At 53.6% G+C, this 16,116-nt stretch overlaps 2 protein-coding genes across 9 annotated transcripts in view; one reads left to right on the top strand and one right to left on the bottom strand.

The window, feature by feature from the left end:
• The window catches only part of ITGA7 (integrin subunit alpha 7), a 31,154-nt gene extending 18,510 nt beyond the window's left edge, over positions 1–12,644 (top strand). For all 8 annotated transcript variants that reach the window (XM_063712165.1, XM_063712164.1, XM_054527277.2 and 5 more), the window contains 19 exons: positions 65–258; positions 615–703; positions 819–946; positions 1,095–1,190; positions 1,366–1,427; positions 1,575–1,744; positions 2,211–2,360; positions 2,995–3,110; positions 3,662–3,854; positions 3,937–4,017; positions 4,110–4,189; positions 4,302–4,376; positions 4,509–4,611; positions 5,311–5,487; positions 5,653–5,784; positions 8,268–8,381; positions 8,923–9,021; positions 9,126–9,251; positions 11,923–12,644. In XM_063712165.1, the coding sequence (XP_063568235.1) occupies positions 65–258; positions 615–703; positions 819–946; positions 1,095–1,190; positions 1,366–1,427; positions 1,575–1,744; positions 2,211–2,360; positions 2,995–3,110; positions 3,662–3,854; positions 3,937–4,017; positions 4,110–4,189; positions 4,302–4,376; positions 4,509–4,611; positions 5,311–5,487; positions 5,653–5,784; positions 8,268–8,381; positions 8,923–9,021; positions 9,126–9,251; positions 11,923–12,153 (2,416 nt within the window). In that variant the 3' untranslated portion in view covers positions 12,154–12,644. The remainder of the gene's footprint in view (positions 1–64; positions 259–614; positions 704–818; positions 947–1,094; positions 1,191–1,365; positions 1,428–1,574; positions 1,745–2,210; positions 2,361–2,994; positions 3,111–3,661; positions 3,855–3,936; positions 4,018–4,109; positions 4,190–4,301; positions 4,377–4,508; positions 4,612–5,310; positions 5,488–5,652; positions 5,785–8,267; positions 8,382–8,922; positions 9,022–9,125; positions 9,252–11,922) is intronic.
• TMT1B (thiol methyltransferase 1B) lies at positions 12,604–15,561 on the bottom strand. The gene is made up of 2 exons (XM_002823379.4): positions 14,965–15,561; positions 12,604–13,399 (listed from the first exon to the last, which is right to left on the bottom strand). The coding sequence occupies exons 1-2, from the start codon at positions 15,460–15,462 to the stop codon at positions 13,163–13,165; spliced, it is 735 nt and encodes a 244-aa protein (XP_002823425.1). The 5' UTR covers positions 15,463–15,561; the 3' UTR covers positions 12,604–13,162.
• Between the last annotated feature and the right edge of the window lie 555 nt (positions 15,562–16,116).

Below are 16,116 nucleotides of genomic sequence, written 5' to 3'. Positions count from 1 at the left end.
TCAGCCTCCTGCTGGCTCCTCTGGCCAGGGAGGACCCGCACTGAATGTTTCCCTCTCTCCATAGCTGGCCAGACCTGATAGTGGGTGCCCCCTACTTCTTTGAGCGCCAAGAAGAACTGGGGGGTGCCGTTTATGTGTACTTGAACCAGGGGGGTCACTGGGCTGGGATCTCCCCTCTCCGGCTCTGCGGCTCCCCTGACTCCATGTTCGGGATCAGCCTGGCTGTCCTGGGGGACCTCAACCAAGATGGCTTTCCAGGTGTGACTGGGAACTGGAAAGGCTCGGGGAGGGAGGGGCCACAGGAGGGATGGGGAAGCCCCTCAGAGGTCAGGGTGTAGTCTTCTGAAGACTCAGGGAGAGAGGGTCCCTAGGCTTATGTCTGAGCTTTACCATTTACCAGCCTTCTGACCTTGGCAAGTTCCTAACCTTTTTGCATTAGTAATATCTGCAGGGAGTGGCCAAGAGGATTAAAGATGATGTACGTAGAGTGCCTGGGATTTTGTAGCCTCTCAATAAAATAGAAAACATATCTGAGTGACTGGGGGGAGTTGAGGCCTGGATCTTGTCTGCAAGGCCCCCAGCCAGCGTGACTGCCTTTTCCCTGTGCCCTGCAGATATTGCAGTGGGTGCCCCCTTTGATGGTGATGGGAAAGTCTTCATCTACCATGGGAGCAGCCTGGGGGTTGTCGCCAAACCTTCACAGGTGAAGGGAGTCGCTGGGATGAGGGAATGGGTGTGGGTGGAATCAGCAGAGGCATCAGGGGAGGCAGAGGCCTGTGGGAGGTGGGATTGAGGGAGGCTGACAGCCGGTTCTCTAGGTGCTGGAAGGCGAGGCTGTGGGCATCAAGAGCTTTGGCTACTCCCTGTCAGGCGGCTTGGATATGGATGGGAACCAATACCCTGACCTGCTGGTGGGCTCCCTGGCTGACACCGCAGTGCTCTTCAGGTGAGCACCCCCTGACCTTCTCCCTCCCTGAGGCCGTCAGCCCCTCCCTGTGACTCTGGCCTCGACCTCAGTGCCAAATCTAATGCTGAAGAGTGTTTCCCAGCCTTGTGTTCTCACATTTCTTGTGCTCTTGACTCCCCAATCCCAGGGCCAGACCCATCCTCCATGTCTCCCATGAAGTCTCTATTGCTCCACGAAGCATCGACCTGGAGCAGCCCAACTGTGCTGGTGGCCACTCGGTCTGGTGAGGCGGGATCGGGTGGCACCTGGACCCTGACAGCTTCCCCTGCCCTCTCTTTGATCCCTTTATCTCCCCAGTTTGGGGCTGGGGCTGTGACAGGATGTGACAGATGGGGTGGGGGTAGGGGCCTTGGCCCATCAGCCTCGTTTGGCTCAGGAGCCACCCTTTGCCCCCGCAGTGTGGACCTAAGGGTCTGTTTCAGCTACATTGCAGTCCCCAGCAGCTATAGCCCTACTGTGGGTGAGTGCGGTCCCCCCTCTGTGGCTTGCCCTTTTGGGTTTCTCAGGGAGGGGGGTCACTTTGAGGTGGTAGAAGAGCACCCTCGGAATGGGGTGAGCTGGAGCAGCTCTGCAGCTCAGCGGCTCCTCCTCTCCCAACATACCACAGCCCTGGACTACGTGTTAGACGCGGACACAGACCGGAGGCTCCGGGGCCAGGTTCCCCGTGTGACGTTCCCGAGCCGTAACCCAGAAGAACCCAAGCACCAGGCCTCGGGCACCGTGTGGCTGAAGCACCAGCATGACCGAGTCTGTGGAGACGCCATGTTCCAGCTCCAGGTGGACACTGACCCCTTGGCTTCTGACGGTCGTTGTCATGGCTCCATCTCTTTTCCCTGATTCTTCTTAGCTGCTTCTTCCCGAGCACACTCGTGCCTCCTTCTAAGACCTAGACACGTGGGAAGCCTGTCTTCTGAGCTCACTTCCTCCTCATCTGCTGCCCTCTCCTGTCATTTCTGCACTCCCTGGAGGAGGAGGAGGTGCAAGGGGCTTCATGTCCCCTCTTCTAGCTGAATGAAGGAGGTGGCAGCTTTTATCATCACATCTGGTCCTCAAAGCCCTAAAGGTTTCCCCTGTCCCCTACCCCAGTCTTTCTCCCTCCTCCTTGCTCAGTTCTCCACCTCTCTCATTCATCTCCCTAAGCTTCTTTCCAAGTTTTAGAATTGGTCCTAGGTCTGGCTGGGGCACTGAGCAGGGCTGAGGCCTGGGGATTGTTCCAGTGAGGAACAGACCTTCCTCTTCCTAGGAAAACGTCAAAGACAAGCTTCGGGCCATTGTAGTGACCTTGTCCTACAGTCTCCAGACCCCTCGGCTCCGGCGACAGGCTCCTGGCCAGGGGCTGCCTCCAGTGGCCCCCATCCTCAATGCCCACCAGCCCAGCACCCAGCGGGCAGAGGTGAGCATGGGTTCTGGTTTAGCCCAGGAAGAGGAGCTGGGAGGGCAAAGATCACGGTCCCTCCCCAGTGACACCAATTCACAGCTCACAAAGCCCTTTCACGTATGCTACTCCAGTAATTCCTCATATCTCTAGGTGCCCGAATGACCATCTTCCTAGTCAAAGGGACAGAGCTCCTCTACTCCATGTAGTCATTCAGGGGGCTTAGGTTGATGGGATTCTGTAATCTTCAAATGCGGCCTTCAAGCTCTTGAAGTCACATTCATCCCATTCAGCTGGAAGGGGGAACATGAGGCCCCTTGCTTGCATGGTTTTTATGGCTGGCCCAGAAGTGGTGCCCTTGACATCTTTTCCCGTTCTAAATCTGGAACTCAGTTACATGCATGTGAGCTGGGGCAGTGTGGCCCAGCTCTTGACTTGCTGCTAGTCTCTACCACGGCATGGTAGTGCTCCCATCATTTTACTGCAGAGGAGAGGACTCAGTTCAGGGTCACATGGCTAGTAAGCTGCAGATCTGAGAGTTGAGCACAGGTTGTTTAATTCTGTGATACTCTAACCCACCATATGCCATGGTGACAGGTTTGCCCCCTGCCTTGCCCCCTAGGAATGCCCCTTATCTCATGTCTCTCCCCAGATCCACTTCTTGAAGCAAGGCTGTGGTGAAGACAAGATCTGCCAGAGCAATCTGCAGCTGGTCCGTGCCCGCTTCTGCACCCGGATCAGCGACACAGAATTCCAGCCTCTGCCCATGTGAGGGGGTCAGAGAGCAGGGTGGGGGTGGGAGGGCAAGAGTTCAAGGATGGAGAGAAAGCCCTCTCAGGAGGACCAGTCAGAGGGAAGGGCTGAGCCTCCAGAGAAGGCAGAAGGTGGAAGAGGACCTGCCGATGGACTTGGAGACTGAGATGAGGGTCAGTGATGGAGCCACGGGGGCTCCCATGGCAAGGAATAGCAGTCCTTCACAGTACACTAATAATATGCAGTCTACATACATCTCATTGGTTAGTCTTCAAACCTCTGTGAGGTAGGAATTATATTAGTCTCATTTTATAGATGGAGAACTGAGGCCTAGAGAGGTTAAGTTACTTGCCCAAGGTAAGTAATGGTGGAGCTGAGATGAGAACGGAGGTCCCCTGACTCCCAGTCGTGTGTACAGAGGCCTGAGGCTTAGACGGGTGTGATGGGGCCCTGGGGTGGGAAGAGAGGCTCAGGGAGTGAAGGCAGGTACTGGGGGAGCAGACTGGGAGGGGGAGTGGTAGGGGGAGGTGTTCAGAACTTAGCAGGAGTGGGGTCTGACTCTCCAGGGATGCGGATGGAACAACAGCCCTGTTTGCACTGAGTGGGCAGCCAGTCATTGGCCTGGAGCTGATGGTCACCAACCTGCCATCGGACCCAGCCCAGCCCCAGGCTGATGGGGATGATGCCCATGAAGCCCAGCTCCTGGTCATGCTTCCTGACTCACTGCACTACTCAGGAGTCCGGGCCCTGGACCCTGCGGTGAGGACCTGGGGGCAGGATGGGGTGGGGTCTTGAAGGGCTCCAGTAACCCAGACTGACCTTGCCTTCTCTCCCATTCCAGGAGAAGCCACTCTGCCTGTCCAATGAGAATGCCTCCCATGTTGAGTGTGAGCTGGGGAACCCCATGAAGAGAGGTGCCCAGGTTGGCACATCTGCCCTTATCCCTACGTGAGTAGCCTCTCCATAAGCCCATAGACCACCCTTGACTCTAATCTCTTTCCACCCTTGGCCTAGGTCACCTTCTACCTCATCCTTAGCACCTCAGGGATCAGCATTGAGACCACGGAACTGGAGGTAGAGCTGCTGTTGGCCACGTAAGCCAGGCAGGGCCGGAGGGGTGAGGTGGGGGTAGTCATATTGACCTCATCTGACCCCTTGGGAGGTGCCTGTGCCTGATGCCCGTACTTGCCCCTGCCTACTCACCAGGATCAGTGAGCAGGAGCTGCATCCAGTCTCTGCACGAGCCCGTGTCTTCATTGAGCTGCCACTGTCCATCGCAGGGTGAGCCTGGCCCAAGTGGGCACCTCCATTGGAGGGAGGGGGCATTGCCACTTCTAAACCTTGGCCAGGGCCCTGCCTCCATTGAGCCAGGCCCCAGACCTTCTCACCCCTGTTCTGACCTCTCCACGCCAGGATGGCCATTCCCCAGCAACTCTTCTTCTCTGGCGTGGTGAGGGGCGAGAGAGCCATGCAGTCTGAGTGGGATGTGGGCAGCAAGGTCAAGTATGAGGTCACGGTAAGTGTCAGGGATGAGGCCCCTCCACAGTCGCCCTCCCTCCTTGGCACAGAGGAGAGGCTGAGCTGTGTCCCCAGGGCTGGGGCTCTTCTACCATGTGGCAGCATGCAGTTTGAGGCCTCTGTCCTGCATATGGACCTTGGCTGTGGGAAGGTGTTCCTGCTGGGGCCTCACTTGACCATCTCCTGGTCATTCTGTCTGGCTGTCTCACCTGCTGGTCTGGTAGGCCATGAGAGTCCAGGGAAGCTTCTCTGCTGTGGGCCTCAGCTGGGGGATGGGAACATGGGGCGGGGGTCAATGTCTCTGCCTAGAACTCTGCCTTTGCTTGGCTGGGGCCTCTCCTCACACCTTCCAGGGACACTTCCAGGGTTTCCTGGATTTGGTGGGTGGAGAGAATGGTGCCTGGTGGGGTCTAGGATCCTGAGTATTTGTTGAAATTGTGTTTCCTGAGGGCCTTCTCTTCAGCCCTTGTTCCTTCCATCTCTGTGGATTTAGGATCCACTTGAAAGCTGAGTTCCTTGGCTGGGCATGGTGGCTCATGCCTGTAATCACAGCACTACGGGAGGGCCAAGGTGGCAGGATCGCTTGAGCCCGGGAGTTAGAGACAAGCCTGGGCAACATAGATCCGGTCTCTACAAAAAATTAAAAAAAAAAAAGAAAAACTGAGGTCCCTCCCCTCATACTCTCTTTTTCCCACAGGTTTCCAACCAAGGCCAGTCGCTCAAAACCCTGGGCTCTGCCTTCCTCAACATCATGTGGCCTCATGAGATTGCCAATGGGAAGTGGTTGCTGTACCCAGTGCGGGTGGAGCTGGAGGGCGGGCAGGGGCCTGGGCAGAAAGGGCTTTGCTCTCCCAGGCCCAACATCCTCCACCTGGTGAGGCTTAGGTAGGGGTGGGGGTTAGATGTTGGGACAGATGTTATGGGGAGTAAGGGTAGTGAGTGCAGTGATGGGGCAGGAGGAAGGCGGTGGAGAAGAGATTCAATCTCAGCACGGCTGTGATTGGAGGGACACTCACTAAGACCCCCCTTCTGTGTCCAGGATGTGGACAGTAGGGATAGGAGGCGGCGGGAGCTGGAGCCGCCTGAGCAGCAGGAGCCTGGTGAGCAGCAGGAGCCCAGCATGTCCTGGTGGCCAGTGTCCTCTGCTGAGAAGAAGAAAAACATCACCCTGGTGAGGGCAGGCCAGACTTGGGGCAGCCAGAATGGGGGTGTGCGGTGGAGCCAGAGCTCCAGGGTGCTCTGTGTCCAGGAAGGGTAGCCTGTTGAGACACATGACAGTCTGGGTGCAAGTTGACCAGATGTTCCCATCACAATTCATAGGAGGGGGTGCCCGGGAGACAGCTACTGACACTGCAGACCCCCTTCCTGCTCAGCCCCTGCAATTGCTCACTCTAGAACAGGTCACTCCACCTGAAGCCAGTTAGCCAGCCAAGCAATTGATTCGCATTACGTTTATATAAAGCATTACATTTTATAGGTGATGGGATGGGGTTAGCCCGTCCTCACACTTTGAGGTCCGTTTGTCGTTCTTTTAACTCTTATAAGATAAAAAAGTCAATTTGTGTAAGGACACTTGCTTGATTTTTACAGTATTAAAAATGTTCAGTTCTTTTTTGTTGTTGTTGAGACGGAGTCTTGCTCTGTCACCCAGGCTGTAGTGCAGTGGCACGATCTCAGCTCACTGCAACCTCCGCCTCCGTGGTTCAAGCGATTCTCCTTCCTCAGCCTCCCGAGTAGCTGGGACTACAGGTGCATGCCACCACACCCGGCTAATTTTTGTATTTTTAGTAGAGACGGGGTTTCACCATGTTGGCCAGGCTGGCTGGTCTCGAAATCCTAACCTCAAGCGATCTGCCTGCCTCGGCCTCCCAAAGTGCTGGGATTATAGGCCTGAGCCATGCGCTCGGCAAAAACACTAAATTCTAAAAGTTCTAATAATTAAGACGACAGTATATTATGTGTGATTTATTAAGTTTACCCCTTTTGAGCAGTTTTGCTTTCCCCTTTTCTGCTTGTTTTGCAGAGTTGTGTTGTTTAGGTGAAGGTATTGAGCAGATCCGCACATGCTCTGTGTCCCTCCCTGCTAGGATGGGGCTCGCAGTGAGAATATGGTGGGGACGTAGATTAGGAGATCTTTGGCCTGATTGTAAGGAGGTGGAGGTAAACCCCAGGTAGAGCCAAGGAGATCCTTTGCAGGGGAATGTCAGCAGCTGCTGCAGTCCCTGCTTTGGGCCCTCAGCTCCCCTGGGAGCATGGCATGAGGCAAACTGAAGAACGTCAGGGGATGTGGGAACCCATGTTGTGGCTGTTGCTCTATTACATGGATAGTCCTCCCTTCTCCAAGTGACCGATTTCCTCTGAGAGGCCTGCCTTTTAAATGGGAACTTTGAAATAGATTCTTTTTGTTTTCATGTTAAAATATATTTATTTATTTAAATGACAAAAATTATATTTATCATGTATAATACAATGTTTTGAAATATGTATATACTGTGGAATGGCTATATTGAGGTAATTAACACATGCATCACCTCACACACTTATTTTTGTGGTAAGAACACTTAAAATCTACTCTCTTAGTGATTCTCAAGAATACAATATGTTGTTATTAACTAGAGTCCCCATGTTGTGCAATAGATCTCTTAAATAGATATCTCTTCCTTCTGTCTAACTGAAACTTTGTATCTTTTGACCACCATCTCCTCCATCCCCCCCAGCCACACCCCGCCTCCACCCCAGCCCTAGGTAACAACTATTCTACTCTCTACTTCTATGAGTTCAACTTTCAGATTCCACATATAAGTGAGATAATGCAGTATTTATCTTTCTGAGTCTGGCTTACTTTGCTTAACATAATGTCTAAAGTAGATTCTTTTACAAAAAAGGCAGAAGGCCTTGCTCTTAGACAGCTTGGCTAAGGATTCTTGAATGGCTCAAAAGTGGCAAAATAAAAGATAACTCAAAGAATTCAGACACTCTAAAGCCATTCTTCTGTGTCTGGATTGTGGTGTGATGAATATAACATAACTTTCAGGCAAATGGGTTGTGAGGTGGTGATTGGGCCAAATGGATTTAGGTCAGTCCTGGAAAGAACAGAGCCTGAGTCTCCTGTCCCCTAAGGAGCTCCTGAGGCAGCCTTCTCCTCCTTCAGTGAGTTTGGATTTAGGGCAGGGGTGTGGCTTTGCCGAATATGGACCTGAGTTCAAATATTTGCTCCATCACTCATTAGCTTTGCTAGTGCTGTGACCTGAGGCAGGTCGCTTGGCCTCCTTCGGCCTCCTCAGTTTCTTCCTTTGAAAAATGAGGTTGATAATGTGCACCTTGCAGGACTGTTGCAAAGCTTAAGTGAGATAAGTGCCCAACAAGTAGTAGGTGCTCAATAAATGGGACTGTCATTAGGTAACATAAGCATCACTTGGGGAAGCTACTCTGCCTGTGCTGTCAAGTGAGAGATTCCCTTCCATGCTGCCCCCTCCACACATTTCAAAGCTGAATAGCTCAGATTTGGGGCAGGCAGCTATTTTGGATATAAGATTAGTTTGAGAAGACTTCCTGGAGGAGGGGAGTTGAGGTCAAGTAAGGAAAATGGGAGAGATGGCAGTCTCAGCAGGGTTGAGCTGAGTGGCTTAGACCCCTGTCTGTCCTTATCCCTAGGACTGCGCCCGGGGCACGGCCAACTGTGTGGTGTTCAGCTGCCCACTCTACAGCTTTGACCGCGCAGCTGTGCTGCATGTCTGGGGCCGTCTCTGGAACAGCACCTTTCTGGAGGTGAGGATACCACTGGGGCTCTAGTCTGTGTTTCTTCTTCCTCCAAAGCCCCTCCAGGACTCACTTCTCCTCCTCCCTCCTCACTGTCCAAATGCAGCATCCTTTTTTTTTTTTTTTTTTTTGAGACGGAGTCTTCCTTTTTCCCCCAGGCTGGAGTGCAGTGGCACGATCTCAGCTCACTGCAACCTCTGCCTCCCAGGTTCAAGATTCTCCTGCCTCAGCCTCCTGAGTAGCTGGGATTACAGGCACATGCCACCACACCCGGTATTTTTGTATTTTTCATAGAGACGGGGTTTTGCCCTGTTGGCCAGGCTGATCTCAAACTCCTGACCTCAGGTGATCCACCCTCCTTGGCCTCCCAAAGTGCTGGGATTACAGGTGTGAGCCACTGCGCCCAGCCCAAACGCAGCATACTCTTAACCCAAACCAGGCAGAAACATCCTCTGTGTTGGGCACCATTACATTTAAAATTTCAGGAGGTAAGGGGAAGGAGGGAGACATGGGGCATTTAGGAGAAGGGTCTCCTTCCCTGTTCCCTTAGGAGTACTCAGCTGTGAAGTCCCTGGAAGTGATTGTCCGGGCCAACATCACAGTGAAGTCCTCCATAAAGAACTTGATGCTCCGAGATGCCTCCATAGTGGTGAGCTGCAGGGCTGGGGGTAGGTGGGGAAGACTCTCTTCTTTCCTGTTCCCTCCAGCTCTTGTTCCATTGACCTCTTGCTCCATTGACCCCTTGCTCCCCAGATCCCAGTGATGGTATACTTGGACCCCATGGCTGTGGTGGCAGAAGGAGTGCCCTGGTGGGTCATCCTCCTGGCTGTACTGGCTGGGCTGCTGGTGCTAGCACTGCTGGTGCTGCTCCTGTGGAAGGTGAGGCTTGGAGAAGGTGGGGTTGATGGGGGTGGACTTCCTGGTCGGGTGAGCAGCATTTTGTATTGTGGTTCTGTCACCCACCCACACACTCATGTATTGAGCAAATCTGCACTGAACACTTGCCCTGCATGTCTCAGGAACTCTATTAGTCCCTGGATGTTTCAAAGATAAATCAGGTGCAGGCTGGGTGCAGTGGCTCATGCCTGGAATCTCAACACTTTGGGAGGCCTAGGCAGGTGGATCACTTGAGGTCACGAGTTCGAGACCAGCCTGCACAACATGGTGAAACCCCATCTCTACTCAAAATACAAAATTAGCTGGGTGTGGTGGCACACACCTGTAGATCCAGCTACTTGGGAGGCTGAGGCAGGAGAATCGATTGAACTCGAAAGGTGGGTTTGCAGTGAGCCGAGATGGCACCATTGCACTCCAGCCTGGGTGACAAAGCGAGACTCCATCTCAAAAAAAAAAAAAAAAAGAAAGCCAGGCATGGTGGCTCATGCCTGTAATCCCAGCACTTTGGGAGGCTGAGGTGGGTGGATCACCTGAGATCAGGAGTTCAAGACCAAGCTGACCAACATGGTGAAATCCTGTCTCTATTAAAAATACAAACAAACAAACAAAAATTAGCTGGGCATGGTGGGGGGGGCGCCTGTAATCCCAGCTACTTGGGAGGCTGAGACAGGAGAATCGCTTGAACCCGGGAGGTGGAGGTTGCAGTGAGCCGAGATTGCGCCACTGCACTCCAACCTGGGGGACCGGTCAGGACTCTGTCTCAAAAAAAAAAAAAGAAATCAGATGCAGATCTCGTTCTCAGGGATTTTATAGTCCAGTGGGATGGGAGTGGTGAGCCTGTAGTCAAGGACAAGGCAGGAAGTGTTGAGTTGAGAAAATGGAGTGGGAGTTTAGAGGGAAAAACGCTTGAGAGGAGGTAGCACTGGAACCAGTCCTTAGAGGAAGGTGGGGTAGTAGGGTCAGGATGTAAGGGGATGAGGTAGGTGGGGTCCAGCAGGACCATGGTAGGCAAAGTCATGGAGGCAGAGAAGTGTGATCTGACTTAACCAGAATGTGGCAGTGAAAACTGGAAAGGTAAATGTGGCCAAGAAGGCCAACAAGCATGGAGAACAGCCTCCAGGGAACTGCCCTCATGGCGGAACTCGGAGCTTCCACATACCAGGCTCTGCATGGAAGCATTCTTGTACACCCAGAGCTGTATACCGAATCATATTGGCATCTAGGGCTCAATGTAAAAGTATGCACATGCACACGTCAGTACATGGAATCACATACATCACCAGGGGTCATATGCTGAGCCATCTGCTACATCTGGGGCTGTGTTCAGAACCACATGTGTCCTTGGGGCTCTGGAGAACTGCCCCTGCCTGTGTCTGCTCTTTGGGACCAATCAAAGACTGAGCCACCCTTTGGCAAGTGTGGCTCTGGACCAGGCTCTGGAGTGGCATCCAAGCTGTTGGGAACCTTCCCAGTCTTAGGGGAGATTGATGCCTCTGTGAAACTGGTCCCAGGATGCTTGCTCCCTGCTCTCATGGAAGGAAGACAGAGCAGAGATAGGGGCTCCCATCCTTCCTCAATCTTTCCATCCTCTGCCTCCTCTGCCCTGCTTCTCCCTCAACATCCCAGTGTGGCTTCTTCCATCGGAGCAGCCAGAGCTCATCTTTTCCCACCAACTATCACCGGGCCTGTCTGGCTGTGCAGCCTTCAGCCATGGAAGTTGGGGGTCCAGGGACTGTGGGGTAACTGTTGTGTGTGTGCATGTGTATATGTGTGTGTGGGTACGTATGTGTGTGAATATAAGGAGAATTCCCAGCATTCAGGGGATCAGGAATGTTCAGGGTGAAAAATGAGATTGCATGAGAGTGACGTGAGGTGAGAGGTAATTGGAAGGGTGCAGATATAAGGGTAAGTCTACAAAGCCTGAGGCGTGCACAAAGGGTTGGTGGGCTCATGGGGTGTGAGCATGTGGGAGTGTGGGGAGGTCGCATGCATGCTTTTTTCTATGGGCATGAGTGTGCAAGGAGATGAATGTGTAAGGAGATGCCATGCAGTCTGAGCATGTAGGAGTCTTGGGCCTCTGAGTGTGAGTGTGCAGGGGCACATTCCCACCCTGGTGTGTAAGGGCCAGCATGGTCCTCATTTAGGGTGGGGCTAGACTACTGTATTGATGGACAAGAGGGCATTGCTGTAAGGGGCATGCTGCCCAAGGTACAAGTACACAGGGTGCATGTTTATGAGGCTTGAGAGGTATCATTTCAGAGATGCAGGGGACTAGGAAGCCATTTTCTTCCTCAGGTCTTGTTTGTGTTCTGGGGGACACTATTGGGTCTCTTAAGAAGCTAGAGTGGGTAGAAATCTTGAGTCAGGTCCTGATGCTCCACCCTCAAGGTCCTCTTTCAGGGGCCAAGGGAGATACCCTTGGTCCTGCCTCTTGGACGCCCTCCTGGTCTCTCTCTTGCTGTGAATGAGAACCTGGGGACATGACACTGATGGGAGCACCGTGGGTGTTGCCCACCGCACCAGATGCTGTTCAGCCTATTTCCTTTCTGCCGCAGCAGGGATGGTGAGGGCGAGGAGCTGTGCCATGGTAGGCATCTGCTCCAGGGACCGCAGCTCTTCAGGCTCCTCATGGTCTGGCCTGGTGTCCTTATAGATGGGATTCTTCAAACGGGCGAAGCACCCCGAGGCCACCGTGCCCCAGTACCATGCGGTGAAGATTCCTCGGGAAGACCGACAGCAGTTCAAGGAGGAGAAGACGGGCACCATCCTGAGGAATAACTGGGGCAGCCCCCGGCGGGAGGGCCCGGATGCACACCCCATCCTGGCTGCCGACGGGCATCCCGAGCTGGGCCCCGATGGGCATCCAGGGCCAAGCACCGCCTAGGTTCCCATGTCCCAGCCTGGCCTGTGGCTGCCCTCCATCCCTTCCCCAGAGATGGCTCCTTGGGATGAAGAGGGTAGAGTGGGCTGCTGGTGTCGCATCAAGATTTGGCAGGATTGGCTTCCTCAGGGGCACAGATCTCTCCCACCCACAAGAACTCCTCCCACCCAACTTCCCCTTAGAGTGCTGTGAGATGAGAGCGGGTAAATCAGGGACAGGGCCATGGGGTAGGGTGAGAAGGGCAGGGGTGTCCTGATGCAAAGGTAGGGAGAAGGGAGCCTAATCCCTTCCTCTCCCATTCACCCTGTGTAACAGGACCCCAAGGACCTGCCTCCCCGGAAGTGCCTTAGCCTAGAGGGTCGGGGAGGAGGTTGTGTCACTGACTCAGGGGCTGCTCCCTCTCTAGTTTCCCCTCTCATCTGACCTTAGTTTGCTGCATCAGTCTAGTGGTTTCGTGGTTTTGTCTATTTATTAAAAAATATTTGAGAACAAAACCTCTGCCTCTTAGAGTCTTGCTCCGGCATCCCCAGCGTCTCTGATTCTCCCTGGTGCCCCCATCTCAGGATGAAGGTGGTAGTGGGGAAAGAGGGTCAGGGGGGCTTGGCAGGGATGCACGCACCATGACTTTTGTGACCAGTTCCTAGAGACACATGGGTGTAGCCTCAGGAGGAAAGCGAGAGGAGCTTTACCATGGGAACGAAGGAAAGGGACAACATTGGGAGGCAAACGTTGGGAGACTAGTCCAGAAACTTGCAGTTGAGGATACAACAGGGTCCTAGTGTTCCTCCCTGTGGTCAGGGTAGAAGTAGAGCTTTTTCACTCTCGAAGGCGGGATTGAAATTAGAGATTGCCCTGGCAGATGTTGGGGAGAGAGGGACTAGGAGGTGGTACATGAATGGCTTCTCTCATTCTGCTAGGTCCCTCTCAGTGGAAGATAGATAGGCTGGTGGGGGACTTGTTCTAATTGGAGGCTGGGGAAGGAGGAAATGAGTGCCTTGAGGCTTGGGAAAGATTATTTGACAGCCTTTCCCATGATGTGGGGCCCAACAGGTAGCCACTTAAAGGGAGGGGGCTGTCGTTCCATTTGGATTTCGGAGAACTGGGCGTTCTCAAGATCCTTCCAGGTCTCTCTGGTGAGGCAGCAGCCATCCCCAATGTGTTTCCAGGTGGGCTCGAAAACTTGCTGCCACATGAAGGCCCAGCTTCCATATGGTTCTGCCACATGCTCCCAGAAAAAGAGCACACCTCCCTGGGAGGGATGAGAGAGTTAGTGTCACTGGGCTCCATTCTGACCCTGCTCCCTATCGCGCTGATCAAGGCAGTCAAACTTCTTGGTGAAATGGGAGCTGCTGGTCTGAGAGTTCATGGAGCAAACTGTCGTGCCCCTGACCTTTTCTGCATCCCCCGCTACCGCCTTCAAAGTGCGTGTAAAAAACCTCATAACTGAAGGGAGTGGCTGGTGGGAGATCTTTAAAGGCTGACCAGAATAACTGAGGGCATGCAGAAGGGGAAATTGAGAAACAGGAATGGAGGGTTCATTGTATTATTATTATTATTATTTTATTTTATTTTTTTTGAGACGGAGTCTCAGTCTGTTGCTCAGGCTGGAGTGCAATGGCGTGATCTCGGCTCACTGCAACCTCCACCTCCCAGGTTCAAGCGATTCTCCTGCCTCAGCCTCCCGAGTAGCTGGGATTACAGGCATGAGCCACCACGCCTGGCGGCTACTTTTTGTATTTTTCAGTAGAGACAGGGTTTCACCATGTTGGCCAGTCTGGTTTCAAACTCCTGGCCTCAAGAGATCCACCTGCCTTGCCTCCCAAAGTGCTGGATTACAGGCGTGAGCCACCTCGCCCAGCTGGGCTCATTGTATTCTGAGATACACGCACAACCTCTCTCACAAAACCCAGATGCATACACAAGCTGCTTCCTGGACATCGCTGTGAACATCCCAGGGAAACCTCAGGCCCAACTCTTGACTGAAACTGGGGTTCCTCAAGCTCCTCACCTCACTATACTCTCCCTAGGTGATCTCAAACCTAGTAAGTCCAAAACAGCTTTCTTCCATCTCAGCAAATGGCACTTTTCATCGGCTCTCCCCTCAGTTGCTCATGCTAGAAACCTGGAAACTATTCTGAACGTTCTCTCCACAATCTGATGGATTCTACTCTACTTCCCCTACTATCTTTACCTAGAATACTCTTTTATTTTCCCCACCCCGTCCACACTCTGCTTAATCCCTCAGATCTCTCTCTCTCTCTCTTTCTATTTATTTATTTATTTATTTTTTTGATACAGGGTCTCACTCTGTGGCCCAGGCTGGAGTGCAGTGGTGCGATCATAGTTCACTGAACTTTGAACTCTCGGGCTCAAGTGATCCTCCCACCTCAGCTTCCTGAGTAGCTAGGACTGTAGGCAGGCGCCACCATGCCTGGCTAGCTTTTGTATTTTTTTTTTTTGTAGAGACAGCGTCTCACTATGTTGCCTTGGCTGGTCTCAAACTCCTGGGCTCAAGTCATCCTCCTGCTTCAGCCTCCCAAGCACAGATCTCGATTTAAACCTCAGTCCCTTAGGTGTCCTCTCCGCTCCCCTCCCTGTCCCACGGTGGTAGGTGATTCTCCTGTTGCTTCCACAGCACCCAATTGTGCCCCGTCGTGGCACTGGTCATGTCTCCTATTCACCAGCAGGTTGGGGTGGATGGGGTGTCTAATGTGCTACTTACTACCTCAGACGCCCCATTCTGGGGGCCGAACCCTGGGGTGGCTGATGCTGCGTTTGCCTGCCCCCCACCCATCCCCTTCCCACTCTGCTTACCGGTCTCAGGACTCTCTGGACCTCCTGCAGGACCTTCCTCGGGCTCTGCACAGAGCACAGCACCAGGGTGCATACCACCACATCCATGGAGCCATCAGCCAGCTCTCTCATGTCCTCTCCAGGAGCCACCACAAACCGCTCATATTGGAGGTGCCTGTTCTCAGCCATGCTCTTTGTCAGGAACTTCTCAAAGTGGGGATTTGGGTCTAGGCAGGTGACCCTGCAGCCCGGTGGGTAGAACTGAAAGTTGGCTCCGGTTCCGCAGCCCAGCTCCAGTAGGGCCACTTTCCCGGAGGCTCCTGTAAGCCCCTTTATCCGGCTGAAGAGCTCCCGTTTCTTGCTCTCCACCTTGCGGTTGCACTTGGGAGTCAGCACGGCCATCAGGTAGGGGAAGTAGCTTTTACACAGGGGCTGCCAGCAGCCCAGCAGAGCCATGAGGTGCAGGGGCAGGGTAAGAAGCAGCACCAGCAGCTGCAGGAGTGGGACCAGGACGTCCATGGCAGACCAGCTCTGAGCTGTGCTTCCGCTGGGGCACTGGCTTTTTCCCTGCTCAGCCTCTGCAGGCACTGGCGTCCCCTCCTGCTGTGATAGGACTTTGCTCCTTGTCTCCTACTTGACAATTTCCTGTTTGCCAGAGTTGAGTGGGTGTATGGAATTCCTCCAGAGGGCGCAGGTCCCACAGCCCCACAAGCTCTTCAATGACTTTTATGTGGGCGGAGGGACAGGTGGTACCCATGTTCCTGAGTTCTGGGGCACTGTGCCCAGCTGAAGGGGGGCAGGGGCTGCTGAGTCATCTCAGAAGGAGTGGGAAGGGGTAAGGGGATATGTTTCAGATGACAGACTCATGGCGGGGGAGTGTGGGGGGCTGGCAGGGCGTTGGGGGTGGGTGGGTAGTGGTGAATGCTGGGGACAGAGTTGACTCATGGGACATGTCCTGGCCTCATTCCGTCCTCAGGTCAGGCACTTCAGAGGGGCCATAGGAAGGGAAGGGTGCTCTTGGCAGAGGAAAAAGTAGGTCTACAGGACAGAGACAGCATGCCCTCTCCTGGAAAGGGTGAGAAGTTTAGTTCTGTGGGGAATGGGGTGAGTTGGAGAAATAGGGGGAAGTGAGGTCAGAGAATAGCCACTTTTTAGAGATCCTTCCCTCTCTCC

The sequence above is a fragment of the Pongo abelii genome, chromosome 10 (genome assembly GCF_028885655.2).
Source record: "Pongo abelii isolate AG06213 chromosome 10, NHGRI_mPonAbe1-v2.0_pri, whole genome shotgun sequence".
Classification (NCBI taxonomy): Eukaryota; Metazoa; Chordata; class Mammalia; order Primates; family Hominidae; genus Pongo; species Pongo abelii.
Note: the sequence above shows the minus strand (reverse complement) of the source record. Positions and strands in the feature narration are given on the sequence as shown.

Bases quoted from the DNA above. Each gene is read 5' to 3' on its own strand.
- TMT1B (XM_002823379.4), bottom strand. From the start codon at position 15,462: ATGGACGTCCTGGTCCCACTCCTGCAGCTGCTGGTGCTGCTTCTTACC. The intron at 13,400-14,964 runs GTAAGCAGAGTG...CATCCCTCCCAG, and splicing joins TCCAGAGAGTCCTGAGACCG to GGAGGTGTGCTCTTTTTCTG.